Raw genomic sequence first — 26,129 nt, 5'->3', positions numbered from 1 at the left:
TTAACATAGAAATTTATAAATAGGATAACTAAATTTTTCTTTCATATACTTCTCCACCTCTAAGATTAACTTTCAGTATATTTATACTAGCATAAAACATTACTTTGTCATACATGAATTTCTATCAAATGGATTAGATCTATCAAGAAATTGATAGATTGAACTGGCTCACGATACACACACTTGTTCTGTATGTTCATCAGAAAGCAACTCTTGAAATATGTTTAATTGATTGTAAATCCCTTATGACATATTCAACGTAGCTCATTTATACAAATAATGTCAACCCGCAGCACAGTTTTTCAGGGTCAAGATACTGTTGCTATAAGCCATGCTTCAGTACACTAACACACTGCAACTATTCCAAGCAACCGCCATTCATCTCTGGGCAAGAAGCTTCAAGAGAAATTACTGTGAATTCTTAGACTCTGAAAGAATGAGGATGCTTTGTAGAGAATCTGTCCCCTGGGGGTGAGGGGATCAGTGGGAGACAGCATTATTGGCTAGGACACTAGGTAAAGAATGATCTGGGCTCACAAGTTGGCCTCATTCAAAAGCCATGTTTTCATTAGCACTTTTAAGTGCAATAATCGTTTATATTTCTGTCCCTGGAAGTGTTCAGAAGCCCGAGGGTACAGATTGAAACAAAAAGTGATAGGCTCAGATGGAAGAAAATGAAAAGTTTGTGAAAGACCAAAGAAATCTTCCCGCTGAGAGTATTTATTAACTTTACAGCTCTTCCCCTTATGAACCAAGTTGATGTTGAAGGTGTCTGTCTATTTAAAAACAGTTATTTCAGTGGAGACAAAGCCAAACAGAAAAATAATATACTGAAGTCAATACTATGATTCTGGTAGCATCATTATTCTACAAAGCTTGTATTCAATCAAATGAGAGCTTTGATGGCACAAAATGGAAGCATCTCACGGTTTCTGTGTTTACTTGTAACACAGAAAATGGCAATATTAAAAACTAATTGCAGTGTTTTTCAAAATAAATGTTTTGCATTTTTGGTTGTTTTTTCCTCTTTACCCCATTTTCTCTCATATCCTAATCTAGATAACCATACTTTCAACTTATACATGTAAAGATATATAATTTTACATGTGTGATGTATGTTGATAAAAATACAGAATATAATTCTATTAGTGTTTAAGTTACTCTCATGATTATGTTAAGTTATTTTCAATTTTAAAATGAGATTATTTAACATTGTATAAACACATTTTAACATCCAAGGATCAGGACAATGCAGCAGTTTTACTGGGAATAGCAATAACTGGCAAAGGGATAGCTCTTTAATGAAAGTAATAAAATGCCAAAGAGGTGTAACTCACACAAGAGCAACAGTTTAGGCACTGGAAAAATAAACTGTAATGTTTGAAAAATGTGAATTTTTTTTTTTTTTTTTACTTTTGGGTATCAAAAATTACACAAGCAAGATAGTGTGAATGTATCCTACCATTTTTTGAATAATGGACATTACCTTTTTCTTCAACATGGCATAGTTAATTGTTTCATGTATATACATATATGCTTTAAGTGAAATACATAAATATATCTTGCCTTACAAACTCTTCCAACTCGAGAAAGGATGGTCTTATCGGAAGTACTGCCTTCTTGAGATGATTCACGAAAGAAGAAATATATTTTATCATCATCTGGATTGTAGGTGTCTGGTATGGGGAAAGTTCCAATAAATTTTGCTCCTGTTTGGAAGAAAAGAAAGAATAAAATAAGATACTGAAACAATCCAGCATAATAGTACTGGCATTTTTTGTATGTAAAACAATTAACAGCAGAATAAAAATATGAACTATTAGTAGAATGTGGGAAATGAGATATGTATACAAATAAACATAATACAATGTAGAAACATGTATTAGCATAAACAGGTAATGAACAAGTTCTCTAGGAATTCCACAGAACAGGTGACACATGACTGGACTAAATTACTTGTAAATCTTTTCAAATCTGGAGAATGTGTTATTTTATATTTACCTTCTATATGGCAGTAACTGCTTTTTAACTACAATGTCTTTTATAAAGGGCTCAGGAAAAATTATAAATATATCCCAAATTTTGACATACTATGATGCTCTTTGCTGCATTTTGTGTAATTGCCCAAGGGGAAAACAATGAAACACCAATAGTGCTTGGGTCAACTCCAGTAAAGGTTCTGGAGGCATTCTTTCTGGGTTTATATCTTGTCTCTGCCACTTATTGGAAAGGTGACTTTAGACAAATTATTTATCTTCTCTATGTCTCAGTTTTCTCATGCATAATATAAGGCTACCAATGTCTTCTATCCAGTAAGATAACTGAAATAATGATCAGGTGAGTTAATACACATAAAGCACACAGCATCTGGCAGTGTCTGATATATAATGTATTCAATAAATGCAATTTATTAATATGGTAATGGAGATGGTAATCATTATCATTATTATGACAACAAACAAGAATATTGAGGACATCCATGTACTTATAAAATGTAATATGCCATTATTAAAAATGAAGTAGGTCTATCTGCACTGACATGGAAAGATGTCCACAATATATGTAAAGTGGAAAAGTATTTGCAAATAAAATAAATCCCTTTGCACTGCATCAATGACAGATTGATTTAGGTTGCTAACTCCTTGTTTAAAAAATATTGGGCATTTTCAGTCTTGGTTTTATATCATTGTGAACTAACCAGGTGACAGATCTCTAATTGGCTGGAGCTAGTTCAGAAATAATTTTTTAATTAAAGCAGACAGAGAGAATAATTATTGAGGAATAAAGGAAGGACTTTAAGTAGAAAATGTAAGTTACCTAGAAAGAAGCACAGAGCACTGAGTATTTTGAAAGACGAAACAGGAGAAAAGAGAAGACAAAATGTTTCAGAAGAAAAGAAGAATTTGGTGGGAGCTGAAAAAGATCAATTTTTGCCTTTTCTAGGGTTTTGCCTAAGGCTCTGATTGCCGTGTACCCCAGAAGTAATGAAAAATCACTGCTTTGCAAATGTACAGCAATTGGTCAATGACCCAATAAAGAAAGCTTCACAATAGCCTTGTTCAACAGACAAAAGTTAACGTTGGAGTCCAAGTGATAGGGGTTTCATCATTATCATCCTAGCCTCTCTGGGTCAGCCTCATGTCTCCCATCCAATCTCTTCTCTGCTTTAATGAGAAGCCTTGAGAGGAAAAGAGAGGAAGGAAATATCTACATAAACTTCTCTCTATTCTTTGTTATTTCCCTGTTCTTTTCTGGAATTAAGAATGTCAATGGACTCTTATACTTCTGATAATCTCACTTTGGTGTGGCCCTAGAACATTACATGAAAATTAAATTTTACAAAATCACATGGGGTTTTTAAAAATTTTCTTTTCTAATTAATCTTAAATTGTCAAGGCCCATTAACAATTTCACTCAAGGTTCCCACTCCCAGGCCCTCTTTCAAGTTGTTAATAAATCACAAACACTTGGTTTTGATCCCTGAGCAAAATGAAAATCCTTTTTTTAGTCAGAAATTAACATTTCTGATTTTTCATTTAAATATGTTTTCTTTAAAGAAAAATCCCACAACTCTGTGGAAACAAATTTTCCTATAAATGTGGGATTAGGATTTCAGCAAATTAATGAAAATAAATAAATAATTTATGTAAAAATATAGCTATATCCAAGGAACTTAGAGCAAAAAAGAAAAACTATTAGAATCGAAGAATGCAAAGATAAATAAGAAATGACTCTTCACTTCAAATCAATTATACTCTGGATTAAAGAAATACTGACATGGTCAAGACGTGCCTAAGAAGGCCTAGCCTTGATGTTTCCAGTGACTTGAAAGTTCATTGCAACAATGAACAGAGGAAAAACAAAAAGAAACAAACAAAAATACCAACCTATTGTGGGCTCCCAAAGACATAGGTGATTCGGCATCTAAGTTTAAGAGTCATTAACACAAACTAACATTCTGCATGTAGGAAAAAAGATACGGATAGACTCCTTAACCCAAGATCAATAATACATATGTGTGCATGGACAAGGGGAGTAAGAACTGAAAAATAAATATAAATTCTTAAGTAATTAGAATGGGGCAAAAAGGGATAAAAATGAAACTGCAGAAATTATAGGAATACGATTGGCTTCCTTTATCTTCACGAATATGTGAGCTTAAAATGGGCGCTGACATGAGTAGAATTTATTGTAGCACTTAAATTTAATTTAAATAGAAGTTATACATACAGTATGATGACCCTTAAGATGTTAGTATCTTATCGGACCTACATAATGATTGAGTTGAATTCTTAACTTAAAAAAAAAAAAATAACAGGGAGTGAGCCAAGATGGCTGACTAGACATGGCTTGTTGGACTGTCACATCTGAAGGGTAGAAGGTTGGACTGAGGAGGGTGGAGAACAATTGTGGCTCAAGTGTGCATCACAGGGAGAGATAGCAGAGGCGTCCAGGGACCCCACCAAGAAGGGGTGCAGAGCTGAGAAAGAGGAAGAGAGAGGAGAGGAAAGTGGTATGGACCGAATCCAGAGAGGCCCAGAGCCCAGTGAAAGGATAAGAGGGGACTTCCCTCCCCTCCCCCATGTGGGTGACTACAATGAGCAATGGTACACAAAAGTCTCACCACACTGGCGAGTGCCATTGTGAGACCAGAAAGCCATCATTCCTACATTTAGATGCCTCTTCCTCTGCACCTCCTCCTTCCCTGGCACCACAGAAAGTAATTTTAGATCAAGCCAGCTTGTAGCTGTGGCCCCTCTGCCACGATAGCAACCACGAGGGCACTCTATGCTTAGAAGCCTTTTTCTCTGTGGTGGGGGCATGTTCCTGGCTGAGCCTGCCACTGATAGTGGAGCTGCCACAGTGGTGTTTTGCGGGATCTCCCACGGGCAGCTTGGACAGGTGGACAGGAGCTGGTGTCCCTAGGACAAAAGAGCAGTACCAGGAAACCATGGCCCCTCCCTCCACCCCATAGCAATCGCCAAGAGGGCTCTGGGCTGAGAAGCCTATTATTGTGCAGTGGGGTCATTTTCCCAGGGGAACCTACCACTGAGAGCAGAGCCGCTGCATTGGTGTTTTGCGGGATCGCCCACTGGCAGCTTGGACAGCTCAGCAGGACCCGTGCCCCCAGGACATAAGGAGTGGTACAGGGAGACCATGGCCCACTATCGCCACTTCTATTCAACAGAGGGCTGGAAGTCCTAGCCAGAACAATCAGACAAGAAAAGGACATCAACGGTATCCAAATGGGGGCAGAAGAGGTCAAACTATCACTTTTGCTGATGATATGATTTTATATCTAGAAAATCCCAGAGATTCTGTCAAGAGAATCCTGGAATTGACAAACAAATTCAGCAAAATCTCAGGTTACAAAATCAATGTACACAAATGAGTAGCATTCATATACGTCAACAACAGTCAAGCTGGGAATCAAATAAAAGACTCAATACCTTTCACAATAGCTACAAAGAAAATAAAATACCTAGGAATATATCTAACTAAGGAGGTGAAAGACCTCTACAGGGAGAACTACGAAACACGGAGGAAGGAAATAGCAGAGGATGTAAACAGTAGGAAAAACTTGTCATGATCATGGATCTGCAGAATCAATATTGTTAAAATGTCTATATTACCCAAAGTGATCTATAGATTCAATGCAATCCCCACTAAAATACCAACATCATTTTTTCTCAGATCTAGGAAAAATAGTTCTACCCTTTGTATGGAACCAGAAAAGACCCCTAATAACCAAAGCAACCTTAAGCAAAAAGAACAAATTGCGAGGCATCAATTTACCAGACTTCAAGTTATACTACAAGGCGATAGTAACCAAAACAGCATGGTATTGGCACAAGAGCAGAGACATAGACCAATGGAACAGAACTGACAACCCAGATATAAAACCATCCTCATATAGCCATCTGATCCTTGACAAAGCAGACAAAAACCTACACTGGGGAAAAGAATCTCTATTCAATAAATAGTGCTGGGAAAATTGGATAGTTACATGCATAAGACTGAAACAGGATCCTTACCTCTCACCACTCACAAAAATGAATTCATGGAGGATAATAGACATAAAACTATAAGAATTCTAGAAGAAAATGTTGGAAAAACTGTTGTAGATATTGGCCTAGGCAAAGAATTTATAAGAAGACCCCAAAGACAATCACAGCAACAACAAAAATAAATAAATGGGACTTGATTAAATTAAAAATCCTCTGTATAGCCAGTGAAACAATCGATAGAGTGAACAGACAACCCACAGAAGGAAGAAAATATTTGCATGCTATACATCGGATAAAGGGCTAATAACCAGAATCTACAAAGAAGTCAAATCAGCAAAGAAAAACTCAAACAAACCCACAAAAGTGTAGGCAAAAGACATGAACAGAAGCTTTTCCAAAGAAGATAGACTAATGGCCAGTAAATATATGAAAAAATGCTCAAAGTCTCTAATCATCAGGGAAATGCAAATCAAAACTCCCATGAGCTATTGCCTAACTCCATTGAGGATGTCTCTTATCAAAAAGTCCCAAAATAACAGATGCTGGTGTGGATGTGGAGAGAAAGGAGCACTTATACACTGTCCGTGGGACTGCAAACTAGTACAACCTCTATGGAAAATAATATGGAGATACCTCAAAGAATTGAAAGTAGACCTACCATTTGATCCACCAATCCCACTCTTGGGTATTTACACAAAGGAAAAGAAATCATTTTATCAAAAAGACAAGTGCAGCACAATTCACAATCGTAATGATGTGGAACCAAACTAAGTGCCCATCAGTACATGAGTGGATTAATAAAATGTGGTATATGTATAGTATGGAGTACTACTCAGTCATAAACAAAATGGTGAACTAATACCTCTTGTAACAACCTGGATGGAACTGGAGACAATCCTTTTAAGTGGAGTAACACAAGAATGGAAAAACAGATACTACTTGTACTCACTCTTAAGTTGGAACTAATTGATCAACACCCATGTGCACATATATTAGTAAAACTCAACAGAAATCAAGCATGTGGGAGGGGGAAGAAGGGAATGGTAAATTCATACCAAATGGGTACAATGCACACTATCTTGGTGATGGCTACACATACAAGTTTTACTCAAACTGCACAAAAGCAAATCATGTAACCAAAACGTTTATACCTCTGTAATATTCTGAAATAAAAAAAAAAAATAACATAGTGGCACAAAATTTATGCACTCTTCTCTTTAGAGAGAAAATGAGAATTCATTAATTTGAATCAGAAAGGCATCTTAGGTAAAATAAATACCAATCTGAAGGAGACACATGCTGATAAATCTCTCCTGAGATACTCAAATGGGAAAGGCGGTTACATAAGGTGATTGCTATTCACTTGTTCACAGAAACACAATTCTATTACTAAAAAAGAACAGAATGTATAAGGTCTAAAAGGAGTATCAGTAAATATGGCAATTCATTGCTATCTTGCAGAAATGCACAGGAAACCTCCTTTGGATATGAATAACATTATCTCCAACGGTTGCCAGGTATTGACATTTGAAATGATCAAAAGGTAGAGTATGACATCAGTCTACATTTCTGAAATTTCATTATGACATTAATGGGAAAGTAGTATAGATGCTTTTCCAAGTGGTATTTCTTTTAACTTTCAAATAATGTATAACAAAGATGGTTTTATTGTGTTTATTTAGTCATTTTTTATTTTACTGAACTGTTTCTTAAATGTTGCTTCTTTTATAAGAACTGTAAGAAAATTGTTTCAGAGGGGAATGTTGGAGGTGTTTAAGACAAATGTCCAAATGTTCAGTATATAGAGAAATCTAATTATGAAAAAATGGTATCAAATAGTACTCTATTCTGTGATTTAAATAATAAGCATATTTAAGAGTTAAAAAACAAACATAAGTTGCAAGAATATAGAGTTTCTTTCTTACAGATTCCATTGAGGTCCTGTCTTAGAATACTCATATTATTATTTGATGATAGAAACTCTTTCCTAACTTGATGCCAAATTTGGCTAAAAATAGGTATCATTTAATCAGTGCAGAGTTGTTGAATTAAACAATTTAAAGTCATACCAATAGGCACCTGGGCTTTATTATAGCACACTTTTCCCCATTGGCATTTGAAACACATGCCCTAATAAGAATGGGGTTTGAAATCATGCATTTTCACAAATGAATTTCTAACATGACACCAAGATGCACTGCCAAATGCAAATGGCATAAACCCATGTGGCCTGCAATACACACCAACTTTATTTCTCCCCATGAGCCTCTTGCCACACCAATGCGCATACCTACCCTGTGATTTAATAGATAGTGAGTTCCTAACTTCCTTTTATTTCTTCTTATAATATCTTTTTCCTATTATTTTTTAAATTTTCTCCTTTCATGTGGAAGGAGAATTTACAGACAACAAAGCACCCCAAGAGAAACTTCAAATGAAAACTGCCTCCATATGTTAAAAATGAAAATTTAAAACAAAAGTTCTCATCTACTCCAGGAAAGAAAACAAAAACATATGCGTGTGTCTGAGGCATTATTGTTTGTTTAAGTGGTCATATTTCTTAGTTTTATCCTAAAATTCTAACAAAAGATCAACTGTGTTTGAGTAACCACCCTAACTTGTATCTGTATTCCTGTTTCCTGATATGTTCTAAGATTAAGTTGATAAAGGAAACTGTGGAATCATTTAAGTCTTCATCTAGAACTTCTTATAGTATGTCATCTTTGAAATGTTTTATCTTCCTGGTAAGGTGTGTAATAGGTGGCTTAGTCTCTCAAAAAATGAATCAGGATTCATACTTTTTTAAGTCTCAAAACTGGATTAAGTAGTCCTTAGAGAACTTGTGATAAGGATCCTTTTACTATTAAATAAAGATTTAGCATACACACATGTATTAAGAATCTTAAACTCCCTAAGTAGTTCAGTGATAAAATAGACTTACAAAACATTTATGTAGCATCATATTAAAAAATGATAATTCTTTAGAATCTGCATCTTAAGAGTTAATATTCAATTGCAAATTTAATTTTTGTATTTTCCTTAAACTAAACATAATATCACATTTACATTTGTAAGAATTTAGATCATCTCAGACAAGTAAAAAGTAGAAATTTAAACTGAAAAATAAAGTATGGGAAGCAAAGTTTAACAAAAAATTCCCAAACTGTCTAGAAATACATAATATACTGACATAATAACATATGGGAGAAATAAAAAAGACATTGACATTGACCCCATCATTTGAAATATTAAATACCTGTCAGTTTTTTCAACCTGGTAACAACCTTACAAAATTCAGTGGTGAGTTTTACATCCACATGCTATATATTAATAGATAGTAAAGAAAATTTACAAGTGTGTTGCATTATACTATTGTAGGCTATTGTACATAATTAATAAACAAGTATACATTAAACCAGCCCTGTCCAATGGAAATTGATTCACTGATGGAAATTTTAAATCTGTGCTGTCCTATATGGTAGCCCCTAGACCATTCATCTAAGGAACCAAATTTTAAATTTATTTTATTTTCATTAATTTAATTTTTTTTTTTCTCAGAGACAGAATCTCCCTATCTTGCCTAGGCTGGCTTTGAACTCCTGGGCTCAAGGGATCCTCCTGCCTCAGCCTCCTGAGTAGCTGTAATTTAAATTTAAATAGCCACATGTGGCTAGTGTCTATGGTGTCTACCATATCGGACAGGGCAGCTTTGGACGAAGTAGTCTGTGTCAGTACCTGTGCGGTGGTAGGTCCAATGTTGAGGCAGAAACAAAGCCTTTATTCCTATAACTGCCACCAAAAAAGGCAGCCACACTTCCAGACTCAAAGAACATGATAAGCTACTCTTCTTGGAAGCTTAGTGTCATGATGGAAGGATGGGCTTGGTAGCTAGGAGGCTTGGAAACATCCCTTCTTCATGCTACATCTCAATTTGTAAAATATGAGGTTAAATAAGATACTATCTAAGATAACATTCATTCTGAACAATCCACACAGTTCATCTGTATTCTTTCTTCTCACACTCCTGACTCCAGACAGATGACACCATTGACTCTGTCTTTGGACCACAGGCTGAATACATCTGGAAAATGGCCATTTCTAATAAAGGGCAGAAATGTTTCCTGAGCAAGCCAATATTTTGTCTTAGCTTGTCAAGTTTCTCTTCATTACAAGTGTATTAAATAGTTTCTATAATTTCTCTTCTTGCTCTGCTCTAGTTTCTGTAGATGAAGGAACTCTCGACCGACTTGGGTCTCCTGAAGCATTGTGCTCTTCTAACTTTGGCCTGTCTTTTCCTCGGCAAACATCTGTCCTGTTGCTTGTTATTTCCTTGGCTTCAGCCAGAATGCCTAGGTCTCCCCCATTACTTCCCTAACTCTACCTCCTCTATTTCTCTTAGTTCCTACTACCAGACCAGTGTCCTTGGTTTGCTGTTGCCCAATATGGCGGGTACACATGGACCACATGTGTAGTAAGGCCGCAAGAGCAGGGCATGTGTAGTCAAAAGAGCAGAATTTGGGTTGATGGACTGTATCATGCAATGAAAAGAATACAATGTCTAGAGCTGGATATACATATATGAGTTTCAATGTCACCTCCACTAGCCGTTTAACTCTGAACTATTATTTGATTTCTAGTATATCCCCAAATATAAATTGCAAGTAGCAATTCTCTCAATATTATACCAATAAATAAAATAGCTCTTTAAAAGTGCCTAAGGTAGCAGGTAGTAACTAGCAAGGATGCTATATAAAAATAAATTTGAAGAGGAAGAGATGAGAGATAGGGAGATTAGTTAGTAAATAATAAAATAGTGGCAATAAACCAGAGATGAGGTAATGAAGACCTATCGGAAGATAGTGGCCATAGAAAGAACAAGGCCAACAGATATTAAGAAGGAAGCAAATATCCTTAGGGATAGATTAGATAAAGGAGATGCAAGAGAGGAAGGAATCAAAGATAACTCCAAGGTAACTGAGTATATGAAGTTCAGAAAATTAAGATTGATAAAAATCAGGAAATGGGTACTGAAGGACTAATAAAAATCAGGAAATGGGTACTGAATGGGTACCTGTATATATATATATACACGTATATATATTTAAACTCATGAGATTTTATATTTTAGATCCATTTAAAATGAAGGGTCATAAAAAACTTGTAAAAATCTCAAAGCAAGTTAATTACACAATCAAAGCTAAGGCTTAGATATCTTTATTCCCATGTAAAACAATCATTTTTTTCTTTTAATCTGAGATGGAAATGTAAGATGTCCAAATAAATATTTCTTAAGGCCACTTATATATAAAAGAAGGTTGGAAAAATAGTTTTAGGAAACATTGCAACACAGGAAACAGTTGAAACCATGAGGATGGATGAGCTCACAAATTATGAAGTGTAGCAGGAAAGAAGGAAAAGTTGGTCAATAATGTAAAATGCTAAAGAGATGGCACAGAATCACAGGACATTCAGGGGTTTAGTCCCACCCCCTCTCTCTCCTACCTTCAGGAATAATGATGATGATGATCGTAATATTGACACTAATTCAGCTCTTAAAATAGTCCTCAAGGACTTCCCTATATGATCTAATTTACTCCTTATGACACTCTGTGAATAGATATTATTATTAATTGATTCCATATTAATATACAAAGAATTTGAATGCACAGAAAGGTTTGACCAAGGTCACCAATAAGAGATAGTCAAGATTTAAGCACAGATAATTAATTTTCACAGAAACAGAGGTATAATTTTTGTCTAAACTAAAACACTTGTGAGAGTAAAAGGACAACAGAGGTAAACTAGAAATGTCCTGAGAAAACCAGGTCATATGGTCACCTTGGCTTTCTACCACTAAGCAATCTGCCTTGAATGACTTAGAACCATAAATGTGAATTCTTAATCTCCTAATTCTTAGTTATTTGTTTGAATTCAGTTCATTGAAACTTCTTCTAACATGTATCTTTTCTCCTGCCTTTATTTTTTTCCTTTCTACTGGCTGCTTCTCTAATGGCAAAGTCTTCCCAGCATCTAAATCTTCTCTTGAACTCTGCATCATATCTTTGGATTCTTCTATTCACAAACCAATATCTTCTCTCTCAAATATTCTTTGCTGTATATTCTCATGTCCATCTCCATTGCCACTGCCTTTGTTTGTATCTCAGTCTCCAGCTTTCATATAGTGGTCTCTTCTCTCTCTGTATTGATTCTCCTTTAGTCTTCATTTCATGCTATGCCTCTCATGCTATTAAAACATATATTATTTTTTAAATTACCTTAAAAAAACAAACAAAGAACACATGTCGAACTTCCTGATTAAAATGTAAGCTATCAATGGCTCTCCATTGGTTTCAGAATAATATTTACAGCTTTGTAGCCTAATCTCCCATGCTCTCTTTATGCTCCAGGCTGAGCCATGCATTCGTCATCCATGCAATCAGCAGCCTTCCTCTACCTATCTGAGCAGGCCCTTTGGGTAGAATAGCATCCAGTGGGTACTAGGGCCTCAAAAGTTGTTTGTTGAGGGAATGTTAAACCAATTCAAAGGCTTCCTACTTTGTAATTCTATTCATACAGCATTAAGAATATCATCCTAGGCAAATAATAGTTGAATACATATTTCTGATATTTATTATATTAACAATGCTGTGAACTTCTTTTGGAGCATGTCAGAGCTAAGGAAAAAAAATAGAATAATCTTTTAAAAGAGTAGCAATGTGATGATATTTGCCATGCCAAGACTGAAAGTATAAACCTTATACTTTATTTACAAGCCATAAGAATATATTGTTTTACCTAAACAGATATCTAAGCTTTTCTACAGGGGAAATCTATTAAGTTACTCTCAAACCAAATAAATCCAAAAAAAATCTCACTATGCACAAAAATATAGTTTTGCCTTGCATGTGGTAAGGTAATCACATAGTTGGGGGGATTCTATATTTGTTTTTCCTACTAAGAGTACCTGTTATGGATACTATTTTGGCCAATGGAGATCACATTATTGTGTAAACAAATAGATCTGGAGGTTTGGACTAAAGAAATGTTTTAAAAGTGTTTTCCCTTTTGTTTATATTGTTACTGCTTAAATGACACTGACAGATAAAGAGATAGCCCTAGAAATCTCTATCCTGCCCTCCTTCACTAAAGCCCAGTATTTATGGTGGGAATGAGAAACGTTTCACTGCTTAAATAACAGTGCTATGTTGTTCTGCCATACAATGGAATAAAGTCATATGTTAACTAGAAAACCTAAGAAAATCACGATAAAATATGATCTGTTGTAAGGTAGGGGAGGAACTTGTAGTGTTCCTTGGATTAATTAAATAAATACATTTAGAATTTCTTCGATTTTTTGACTGTTTGCTTTTTAAACTCAAAATACTCTATGACTCCTAATTAAAATAGTAATCAAGTTATGTCAATCTTAATATGCTTAAAATTTTTGAGGATCATGTCTCAACCCAAACATAAATTTAGCAACAGAAGTTAGCATTACAATTACCCCTTTTTACTGGGCTAATAGACAGTACATGGCTTAGTCATAAAACACACACCACAGGAGTAAGACTGCCAGCTTGAATCCCAGCTCTGTGACTGACAAATTGTAAGACCTTGACCAAATTACTTAATTTCTCTCTGTTTCAGTTTACTCATCTTTAAAAAGCATAAAATAATAATACATCTCATATGTAACTGTGAATATTAAAATTGTCAATTCAAACATAGAATAATGTAAGGACATAGCACACACTCAATAAATATCAGATGTTACTATACACACAAAGGTTTTAGAAATTTGTCTAACTTAGTGTGGAATTATTTCAAATGTATTTTATAATGTTGAGCTAAACCAATTATCCCAAACACATTTGGGTGAATAATAATGAGCTTCTTATCTGTCCAAAAACAAAGGCAAAACAATCAACACTGAAAAAATTTACTAACCATTGAGCCAGTAGTGCTCTGAAATGTCAGTTCTGATGTAATGGTGATCATGAGTAGGCCCAAGGGACCGTGTGAATGCAGTATCTTTGCCAAGGAAATCAGAAGCTGTTCCAGAGTAGAGGTACTCATCTGAGAGGGAGAAAAATAATACATTGGACTTCTAAGAGTATTGCAATAGATACTATTTAAAATATACAAACTTTACAGAACGACACCAAAGATGCTTATTGCTTAAGATCAGAATATATTGTTTCATAAATTTCACTTTCAGATTTTGAAAAATTAGCTTAGTTGAAGAAAATTTTGGTAAGCTGATGCTAGATGCTTGAATATAAAAGAGTCCAAATTTTTCTGAATTAATAATTGCACATGCTTTAGCTACTTTTTTGAACATGCTCTTCCTCTTTCCCTCCTTCCTACAAATAATTCAAAGAAATATTATAATTAGGAGTTCCTCTTTGTAGCAAGACTAAAAATATTAAAAGTTAAATGCCATAATGAAGGATGAATTGTGTAATTAGTATTTACTTAACCTGACACAACCTCAATGACCACAACTTTTCTTTGCCTAACCTCTGCAGAAAGGGAGCTTTCAGCACTGAAGTCATTCTTTGTAATTATAGCATGTTGCATTCCTTGTGGCTAATCATGTCTCTAACAGTTTTGATAAACAGGAATTCTTGAAAAGCGAATGATGTTACCATTACTGCATACCAAACTTCTTTGTCTTGTTATTTGTGTAAAGTGCATGTCCACGTTTTATCAGAGAGAAAGGAAGGGGAGGGAGAGAGAGAGAGAGAAGGAGAGAGAGAGGAAGGAGGGGAGGAAGGCAAGGAGGGAGAGAAAAAGGAAGACAAAGAATAGGGCAGGAGAAGGAAGAGAAGGGAAAGAAAGGATGGCGAGAAGAGGGAGGAAGGAGTAGGAGGATGGGGGAGAAGTTAAAGGTGAAAAGGAAGGAGAAAGGGGAAAGGGGAGAGTAGAGAAGGAGGAAGAGGAGGGATGGGGAGAGAAAAGGATGAGGGAGGAAAGAAGGGGAGCAGAGACCAGTGTTCCCTAATGCTAGTCAGAGCCCTGGGTGGGGATGAGGCAGGAAGGCAGGAAGAAGGCTGTCCGTGCAGAAGAATACATCGCCCTTCTGCGAGCTAAACCTCTGGTATTTCAGTAAAACGTTTTAGTCAACACTTTTGGATACACTTAATAAAACAATTTAAAAAATGGCTAATCTCTACAGAGCATTTAGAATTTTTAAATGCCTAAATATGAGAACAAAGATATTACTTTATCATTGAAATTTAATTTTACTCAAGAACATATCTTTAAAATTCTGCCTTGGATAAGAAGGGATCCCTGATTAATATCCATAAATACGCCTTTCACTGGGCTATTTGGGACAATTCAACCTTAATAATGACAATAGCTAACTTCTAAAGAAAAAATAAACACACACAAGAGAGAGAAATCCAGCTATGTAAAGTAGATGTGCATATGGTATTGCTTCCGTCCTCATAAGGCATTTCCCTAAAATTTAACGGGTAAATGGCGATATTTCACTGTGGAGCAAATTAAAACAACAACAACAACAACAAAGGCATTATAAAAATGGCAAGAGTAAAGGAAGCAAACCATCACTTTGAAACATATACAAATGCAGGTATTTAAATGTTTTGTTAGAAAAAAGATGTGATGTTTCAATCTAAAAATTAGATCTGAATGTCCAGGCTTTAAAACCGTCTTCTTTGTATAGAAAGTTACTTAAGGATTCCTAAAAGGGTCACCAATGTCTGAAATCTATTGTTTTTTATTAACGCTGTGTCAACCCCACTTGGAAGATCAGAATCACAGACTATCTATCTCATTTTCTGAGAATAATAACTAACCATTAGTCATATAATTTTCAAAAAACACACATATGCTTTCACTTCAAAGCAAAATCACTGGTTCTCACTAAGTGAAAATTAAAATGTCATGGTGCTTCACTCTTATCCTCTATTCAAACACTTGATAGACAAGTTAAATAAAAAGAGACTAAAGTCATGAACCAAACCAAGACAAAAGGAGTCCTTATAATGGCTGAAATTCAGAGGTCTTGCCGACATTCCTCGAACAGACTTCAGACCACATACTACTGCCTTCTTTGAACAAGATTGTCATCTCGTAAGAGAATTTAAGGTGTACATCAAGTGAGAGAAGACTAACTGAGCTAGCAAAAATTTCACATTTCCATTAATATAATAAGGTTACAATGAAATTGGGGAAAAAGTTGTTATTCTATTATCTGTATGCTATAGCTTGATTAATTTGGCTTATTAATTTACCCACTTATGGAATTGCTAAATTTAACTTCTATGCTAAGCCAAATAAGGACATGGCTCAGTATAAAGAAATCCCAGACATCTATATATAAAATTATAGAACAAGTAATTGTGTGCCTGTTGCATTATAAAGAATTCAATCAAAAGTTCATTTAAAAAGTGACTATGCAAATATTAAGGATTACTGGGGCCTCATCTCATCGATAAGAGATAATTGATTGTTCAGTATAGGAAGATCTGACACTAAAATACTGAAATCAAATAGCTGGTGGAAGATTAATCCAAAATTATCTCCAGCTCAATAGGAAAATGTGGTTTAGTCAACACACACCTCTTCAGAAAAATCATTTAAAGGTAAGAACTGCCTGTCATCGATCTTACCTGTCATTACTGAAGCAAAAGGCTGCTGAGGATCAAAAGGACATTTCAGTCTGCCAGACTCCAAATTGTGTGTGTCTAGTTTGAATATAACTTCCTGTTGTGAGAAATGTTAACACAAGTGAGATTTTTAAAAATATCACAATCAGCAAGAACAAAGGTGATAAGACTGAAATTCCAACTCATTAATATGATGAAAATTAATTTAGCATAGAGCATGTGCATTGTGCTGTGCTCCTTAACTCTTTAGCAAACATTGTATCTGGCAAGACCGGATACCCATGTTTTGGTCTCCTTTTGCCCAAAGTGGTAATGGTAACACTGAGTGAATTTATCAGTTGGAAATATTAGTAATATGCACATCAATTCATTTAGTCTGGACCACTACCAATAGCAAAATCACCACCAAGAGCACATTTTTCTTTTTTTTTTTTTTTGAGACAGAGTCTGGCTCTGTTGCCCTGGCTAGAGTGAGTGCTGGGGCGTTAGCCTAACTCACAGCAACCTCAAACTCCTGGGCTCAAGCGATCCTACTGCCTCAGCCTCACGAGTAGCTGGGACTACAGGCATGAGCCACCATGCCCGGCTAATTTTTTCTATATATTTTTAGTTGTCCAATTAATTTCTTTCTATTTTTAGTAGAGACGGGGTCTCGCTCTTGCTCAGGCTGGTCTCAAACTCCTGAGCGCAAACAATCCTCCCGCCTTGGCCTCCTAGAGTGCTAGGATTACAGGCTTGAGCCACCGCGCGCAGCCCATTTTTCTTAAGTTTAACAACAAAGTTATTGAGCTTGATAAAATTAACTTAATCTTTTAAGAAATAAATCTTGCTTTGATAACTATACTTTCAGGATAATGATTATGGTCTATATAACTAAGCATCTTTAAGCAACTTACTTGAGCCTTGTAACATTTTTAAATTTTAGTGACATAAAAGTGTTCTAAGGAAGGCAGTTCATTTTCAGGATGTTGATACATCTGGACAAAAAAAATCCTGTTGTAGTATTTTCACTATTATGAAAACACTGTACACATTAAAGCCACATAGTTATTTTGGCTGCAATATCTATTTTTATAATAGTGGCCACAGACAGAATGACATTGGCAGACTTCTAATATTCAGGAAAAAAAAACCATCTTAAGTTGAACTTTCCAAGAAAAATATGAATGTATAATGAATATGGCCCCATGAGCCATACTGTTTCATAATAATGACAACACTACCATCCAGCAAAAACGGTGATGACTCACTCTGTGCATGCACTAGTTAGAGAAATCCAGCATTTCAGACATTCTCTTTAGATGGAGTATTTACAAAGTTATATCAAAGCACACATATATTAGGAAAGGACCATTCAGTTCTATTTATGCAGAAAGCAAGCAAAAGGCATAGAGGAAATTGGATTATTTGTTGGATTATGTTGTCATTTCAAACTTTTTTTTCTTTTGCACATCATCAGTAATAACTCTTGCCTCATTACAAAATAACAATAGCAATTTAAATAGCCTGATTAACAATTGCTATTCCATAATTTTAAGTAAATATACTTTAATACAAATAATAACGGTACCTGGCAGATAATAGGTACTAAACAAAGGCCAGGAAATTTATGCACATTGTCTCATAGAATTCTCACCACAAGCTTAATGTTGTTCCTACTTTAATCATTCTAGCTTTGCAAATGTGATACTGAAGATAGAAGGCTTTATGCATCTTGCTTAGTGTCACATTGCTAGAAAGAGGCAAAGCAGGAGCTTGAACTCAGGGCTGTCTTCAAAGTTTATCCTCTTAACTAATCTAGTCTCAGAATTTCTAACTTATGGACTTAAAAAAATGTGGAAATAAATTTATAGACCCACCATGACCATGTAACATGATCAAATCCAAGTGTGTTTAGTTTGAACAGGTCAGTTAATGAAAAGTTGTGATAGTGGAGCTTAGGTATGAAAAAAAGTTAAATGAGAACATATTTAGGGCCTGCTTCCTAACTGTGGATGTGGCCAAACATATGTCAGGAAAAAACACCTGTAAATAGTGACTTGTAAGTACATTTAAATATCATTAAGGGTGCATTATTCTCTACGGGTCAAACAGATCTGTTGACTCTAAAACCTCTAATGGGATATTGTAAAGTGAAAATTAAACCAAATCCCAGTGCCCCAGAAAATTATAGTAAAAAGCACAGAGACAGAGAGAGAGAGAGAGAGCACCTGAGAAAATGTCAGAATGTCATAGTGGATCTGAGATACTATACAAACTCAGACAGTTGTACTGACTTCTCTTTTTAAGTAGAACATTTCATTAAATTCTTAAGAGAAGCTCATAAAATTGGCATTTATGGAAGCTAAGGACAAAGTCTCCCTTATAATCTACTGGAGAAAGGTGATAGCAAGAAAGCAACTTTCCTTGGCCTAATCAAGGATACTTATGGGAAAATGATGTTGAAAAATGATGGATGATTCAATGTACTTCTTGAAATAAACTGAATTACACAGCACTCTAAGTTTTGAGATTTCAATTTTATAAGATTTTTCTTATGAAATTCCTTAAACTGAATTAATTATGCAAAAAGCCCCTGTCTGAGCTACACACACACACACACACACACACAGAAATATTGTTAGAGAAGGCAAGAGATAAGTAGACAGAAATGATAGTAAGAAAACATTTAGTCATCATTGTCAACATCATCCCCATTTAAAGATGTGATCTGCAGCAGGAGACGGGAGTAAAGAACCTACTTCCAATCCAATTATGACATAGTTATCAGGCTCTACCAGTACTGCAGGATATAAATGTTATTTTTATATAAACCGTATATGGTATACATACTTTTGAAACTCATGCCTCTGTTCCTTTCTGTCTTTCTGTTGCCTAGTGATGAAAGAATATTAAATGGCTGGAACGAAGCAAGTGCTATGCCAATGAGTATATGATCATTTTCTCATTTTGTCCTCAAAATAAGTCTTTGAAGTAGCTACTATTATTACCATACTCATTTTAGTGAAATAGAAGCTTAGAAGTTTATAGAGCACGCATAAGGCCATGGAGTTGGTAAATGACTTTAGCCTTATTTCACACTCCGGGTGTCTGTTCTCAGACTACTATTACAAGTTGTTGACAGTGGCAGTGACTTCTCTGTTGAGTTTCAGCTACAATTTGCCAACTTTGAATGACCTACTGAAGAGGTTTCAAAGGCAGAAGGTACAAAACTAACTCACCATGGTTTCCTCAAACCTATTAATACTCTCACATCAATAAATAACATCACTCTCCAATTGCTTGCCAAAGTCAGAAATCTGAGGTTTGTCTTTAGCTGTTTCCTCTTTCTTTTCATTGCCCCAGCCACACTGCATAGCAGTCCCCGGAGTGTGCCTTTCTCCACCCCTTTTGTATATTGTTGTTCTCTCTTCCCAGCCACCTTAGGAGCAACCTTATTTGTTTGAAAACGGAAGGACCTTCTAAACTCCCTCTAGAAGTACAATGATTTCTTAGGACTACATGATTCATAAAAAGAGTTAACAATCTTCAAGCAGGGCTGCCATACAATTACCTGTACTCACAACCAGCTGAAAACTGGCAAGCTCAATACCCCTGTTCACTTATAATTCTCTTATTCACAGAACTTGTAAATTTGACTGCCCCAGGGCTTCTTGACAGTCCTCAAATAAGTAATTAGCTCCATCTAAATTCCCTTTCAGCACTTGTGACTTTTAAGGAACTACAGAACACTATTTGCCTTCCTCATCAGGTTGTGAGTTTGGCCTTTAGCCTCAGGCCTCAAAACACATCCAAGCTGTGGGGCTATATCATATAATTACACCCTATGCTATGAGCTACTGTTATATATTACCCTTCATCAAAGCTAGGCAGGAGAACATTTCGCCAGCAACAAAAATGATGGATTCACGTTGCCAAGTCTCCTAGTGATTCAAAGATTTAACTACCAGGGTTGTTTTATTTTCAAACAGTTGAGAATGGGTTGGTTAGACAAGTTGGTTAGAGAGGAAAATCTATCCAGCCCCAGCTGTGAGTTTGATCTCTGTGTGAATCAGCTAAGTCAACGTAAAACACACAGCCAATTATCCTGCAAATATGTGTGGTTATTCACAAGAAGTACAGTTATGTGTTGCTTAACAATGGGATATGTTCTAAGAGATATGTTGTTAGACAATTTCAACATTGTATGAACACTGTAGAGTGTGCTTACACAAACCTAGATGGTATAGCCTACTGTATACCTAGGCTATATGGTACTATTGCTCCTAGGCTACAAACTTGTACAACATGTTACTATATTGAATACTGTAGGTAAATGTAACACAATGGTATTTGTGTATCTAAACATATGTAAACATAGAAAAGATAGAGTAAAAATGTGTTGTTGTTGTTTTTTTGAGACAGAGTCTCCCTCTGTCACCCTGGCTAGAGTGCAGTAGCATCATCAAAGCTCATAGCAATCTTAAACTCCTGGGCTCGAGCGATCCTCTTGCCTCAGCCTCCCAAATAGCTGGGACTATAGGCGTGTGCCATCACGCCTGGCTAATTTTTCTATTTTTGGTAGAGATGGAGTCTCACTCTTGCTCATTCTGCTCTTGAACACCTGGCCTCAAGCAATCCTCCTGCCTCAGCCTCCCAGAGTGTTAGGATTACAGGTGCTCCACAGTGCCTGGCAAAATGTGGTATTTCATCTTACAGGGCCAATATCATATGCGTGGTCCATTGTTGACTGAAAAGTTGTAATGAAACACATGACACACATAAACATAAGGATAATACTGCATACAAAGAAATAATTTGGAGCACATATTCTAAAACTGAGTTGGGCATGCTTGCTCCAGGGATGGGCCACCTTGATTCAATTTGTTGCTAGACCATTTATTAGTTGGATGATTTTAGCATGTTATTTATTCCATTGAGACTCCATTTTTGCTAACCTCTAAATTGGGAATTACAATGGTACTAACTTCATTATGAGTGTTATAAAATTTTAAAGAAATAATCCATGGAAAGTGCATGACAGTTCATAACAGAGTCCTCTAAAGTATGTTACTGAAATCTGCATATTTTTCATTTATTAAAATGCTCAATGATATCTGGAATACATTACTTCTAATTAATACATCCTTTATTTCCACTATGTCAATTTGCTCCAGCAGGAACAATGAGTTCAGTGTGCCAATAGTCATTAGCACACTGACTATTCATGAAAATTATTTTTACTTAGTCTCCACTGTTGTAAACAAACATAACAGGTCAACTTTATTGGATGGGAAAAAGGAAATGATTTATACGGTTCATTTCCATTGCAAGATCCATGGGAAATGGATTTTTACCAACAGGAACATACTATTTCTCTCTATATATAGTTATGAAGGGGATTCAAGAGAAAATGAAGACATACATGTACCCCGTAGAAGACAAGCCCTTTTGACATTTTGAACTATTAATTTTAATTATCTCACTAAAAACAATTTTTTATAGAAAAAAATTTATTAGGTTGATAAAATCTATGGTGAAAATGACATTCCATAAAATGGTTAGGAACATGAGTTCTTACACAGTTCGTAAACTATATGTTTCAATCTTTATATTCAAATCTGCCTGCTTTATGTCATAGGCATTAAGTAGCAAGATATTACAATAAATTATGTTTTTCATGCTATTTTATTACATTACCTCCTTGTAGACTCCAAGATCAATATATCCACATATTGGATGAAATGCTCCAGTTCCACACACATAAATGTGAGTTTTGTTATAGGGTTGAAGTACTCTGATGAAATTTGCACATTCTGTCTATTGGACATAAAAATTAAGAGCATTAGCACACAATTTAGGTTTCTGAAATATTACTTTTCATACCATCTATTTTCTAAGTAGGTAGATAAATAATCAAAAATAAGATGGCCAATAAAAAAGATTTATGGGCAATGTCTAAATTAAATATTTGACTTAGCAAAAAGGTAAGACATAGAAACTGTGGGTTACCAGAGTGACTTTTAAGTTTTTTGAAGTTACAAAACTTTTGAACTAATCAGAATTAGGTTAATTAGAAGGCAAATCTCTGTAGTGGTACTCAATGAGGCCTAGAAAATGCATATAAACAGAATATGAAATGGACAGCCATACCTTTTTTTTGTAAAGACTGGGTCTTTCTTTCAAGAATTACATAGAAAACAAAATCCATCATGTTCTTATTATATTGCTACATAATCTATCCCATATAGCTACTACTATTTGCCAACATCATCTGTCCCTGCTACACTCAACAAAACACTGAACACAGATGTGTATTCTTATACATGTCCTCCATTCTTACTGACAAGAATGTCCTACCACTTATTTCCATTTATTTTCAAATGTTATACAGCCTTTAAGATTTAGATTACTTCCTGCTGATTCCAATAGACTCTTCTGTTTTTTCCATGGAAATTTTTTTATACCAAGTCAAATTTTTTGGTGAGATTTTCATATTTCTTCTTTTGAATATGCTTACACCTAAAATATTCATTTATATCCTCATTATCTTTAGAACTTAATTATTTTCTATCTTTGGATGCAATTTTTGAACCATAGCTTCATGGCCCAAAGACTCCTGAGAAAACACTCAGCTATAGCACACTTATTCTAGGTTGACTCTGTCCAGGAGATAGGCAAGTGTTTACTAAGTTGGTAACCTATGAAACTACTGGAAAAAGTCCAGATTCTCCCTGCCCAAGTGGCCATGGTTTCCTCACCAGTCACACATTGACCTAATGGTCACTGTTGTTTTTAGGATTCTTAGGAGGATTAAAAAAAAAAAAAAAAGATAATGATCTAACTGGTAGGGTGGTTCTTAGAATGAAATAAAATTTTTAAAAAGTCCAACAATGATTTAACTGACAGGATTGTTATTATTGTTACACAGATTAAATGAGATAAAATAACATTTAATAATTGTTTATTCCTTACCCAGATTTTGGCCTACACAAAATACAACATACTAGCAGCTCCTCTGATTTTAGAGTGAACGGCTATGTCTGCAAATCTGTGCTACAGATTTTCTAGTTTCTAGTTCTTCCTTCACCTAGCTGGCTTGGAATTTTATGTCTCAGAATTTTTAGATCCCAGTTAATAAAATCTGCATAATCTATCACAGAGTAATGTTATACTTAACTCATTGAGTCTTCCGCTCTCTGTTTCCTTATAAAAAAAGTATGTAGCTATTGATGATGGTATGAAATGTCAGTGCTGGTCCCTCGGTAAACCACACAGGTAAAGAACGTTTCCTTATCAGGTAGGAAGATTCAGCACTGTAACAGCAGCCTGCATATATTTGCTTAGGTTATTGTAGTGTTTAACAGAATCATATTAGATCATTCTATGAAGGAAAGTCTTCCACCTTTCCATCAAATTGTCCGATAACGAGAACTTATTTTCTATTTGCACTAAGGCACCATACAGAACTAGCTTCATGTTATTTAACATTATGTTAGGAAAACTCAAATGAAAACCTGACTCAGAGGTAAATATACCATACTAATGGTTTTGGACAAACAGTGGAGACATAGTAATATGAGAAAAGCTAAGACAAATAGTGTAAAAATGTACATAATCACCATATAAATTTAAATGATGGCCTCGTGGCTAGAGTAGGAGGTTTTAATATTATTCAGCCTACACTTTGCTCACTCATACTCACTAAAAAGACATTTCTTGGTCCTTCTCCTACAAAGAGATTCATGACAGGACAGAAGCTATGCAAGGGATAGTATGCAGGGCAGGAAGAGTAAAATTACATGGCTACAGTGATGTGGGACTGGCTCACTGCCAGTTATTTCATCATTTTTTCAAAAGCTTAGTTTTACCAAATAGCCACAGAATTTAGAAAGTAATTTTGCATATTACAAAATACTTGCCAAAAGAAATAAAATAACTCCCTTTCCAGATTATAAATTACGGAGTCAGGTAGATTGGAAACTATGAGTGACACAGCACCGTTTAAAATGGCAAGTAAGTCCCAAGGTGAAGTTTTATACACATAGGAGATGTAATTTTAGTGATTATTTTTAAAAAAGTTTTGAATCACACCTAAAACATTTCATATCCTTTAACTTTTCTATGAATACTTTATTAAAATACAGTTAGCCCTGGAAAGTAACCTATTATGCAAGTTCCCTGACTTGATGAGACATGACCTAGGATGGATTTGTGAAATTCCTCCCTTCTCTCTGATTGGACTAACATGGAATAGAACAAAATATGGACGAATCTTAAATTATCTGACACAATATAAAAAAAGTCAGTTCAGCTCAGTCAATTGACCCACAATTCAACCTCTAAGAATTTATTCTCCAGATATTCTTGTGCATGTGTACAAAGACATGTATGCAAAGATATGTATTCAGCACTCTCTGTAATAGCAAAAGACTAGAAGCAACCTCACTGTCAATCAACAGAAGACTGGCTACAGGAAAAAAAAAAAATAGAAAGTTGATAGAGGGTATTCTCTAAGCGGCCTAGAGGCGATGGTTGCCTGTGGGAAAGAAACCTGTGAACAGAAGTAAAAGATAAGGTCTCCTACTTTAAATATTGCCTGAGGTGGATTTTTAAAGCCAAACAATTCTTGCTGCAAAAACTTTACAATGACTTCCCTTGTAATGCATAACTTCATTTTCAAAGCCTTAAAAGATTCTGTGCCATTTTCTTTTCATGCACAAAGTGTCAAGGTTTTGCTTAAATAGCAAGATCAATAATTAACTTGATTTAATTCACTTAGGGACCTGCATGGCTATTAATGGTAGTGTAATTCCATGAGGCATGAAGAAAGATAACTTTGAGAAGCAGCTTTTTTAAACTTTCCCTGAAAGCTGGCTAATTTGTCAGCCATTGTCCACAATGGCAATTGTTGCATGTGACCAAACAATCAGGTAATATATTCAACTTAGGAAAAGTATTGAATTTCTCCTTCCTTTCCTTATTCCACCTACCCACTCCCCTTCCCACTTGCCTGACCTCACTCCCATTGAATGAGAAAAAAAAGAGAGAGAAGAAGGGGAGGGGGCGAGAGAGAACCAAAAACAAGCAACAACTTTTTAATTCTCCCCAAGTAACATTAGATGTTTCAATATTTTATGTATCATATATATCCATCCATAGATAAATAATTGAATAAGACAAATATAAAGCTAAATTCATACTTGGAGAAAGGACAAATATGTATTAGTCTATGCATTAACACTTAGAATTTTAGTTTTCCCCCAGATACCTGGAGAGGTATCAGCAAAACATAAGTATTTGTAATTTTCAAGACGTAGAGTCCAATGAAATCCAGTTCAGCTTTATATGTAATTCTGATAATTGACTTGCAATTGCCAATTATTATTTATTTAGGTTAAATATGGGAAGACACTGATGATTTAGTAATCTGGTCTGTTTTTATTTTTAGCGTATTTTGTAGAATGTTGTGATCATCAAACATTTTTTGAGCATTTACCAGATG

The 26,129-nt window shown here is 35.2% G+C and overlaps 1 protein-coding gene across 1 annotated transcript in view; it reads right to left on the bottom strand.

Moving 5' to 3' along the window:
• The window catches only part of SEMA3D (sema domain, immunoglobulin domain (Ig), short basic domain, secreted, (semaphorin) 3D), a gene marked incomplete at its 5' end in the record, with an annotated part of 145,496 nt that overhangs the window by 83,836 nt on the left and 35,531 nt on the right, over window positions 1–26,129 (bottom strand). Inside the window, 4 exons of the mRNA XM_012664255.1 lie at window positions 1,567–1,709; window positions 13,956–14,084; window positions 16,649–16,742; window positions 22,325–22,444. Of these exons, the coding sequence (XP_012519709.1) occupies window positions 1,567–1,709; window positions 13,956–14,084; window positions 16,649–16,742; window positions 22,325–22,444 (486 nt within the window). The remainder of the gene's footprint in view (window positions 1–1,566; window positions 1,710–13,955; window positions 14,085–16,648; window positions 16,743–22,324; window positions 22,445–26,129) is intronic.

This window comes from Propithecus coquereli, unplaced genomic scaffold (genome assembly GCF_000956105.1).
Source record: "Propithecus coquereli isolate 6110/MARCELLA unplaced genomic scaffold, Pcoq_1.0 Scaffold878, whole genome shotgun sequence".
Lineage (NCBI taxonomy): Eukaryota > Metazoa > Chordata > Mammalia > Primates > Indriidae > Propithecus > Propithecus coquereli.
The sequence above is the reverse complement of the archived record's forward strand: the minus strand, read 5'-3'. Positions and strand labels throughout refer to the sequence as shown.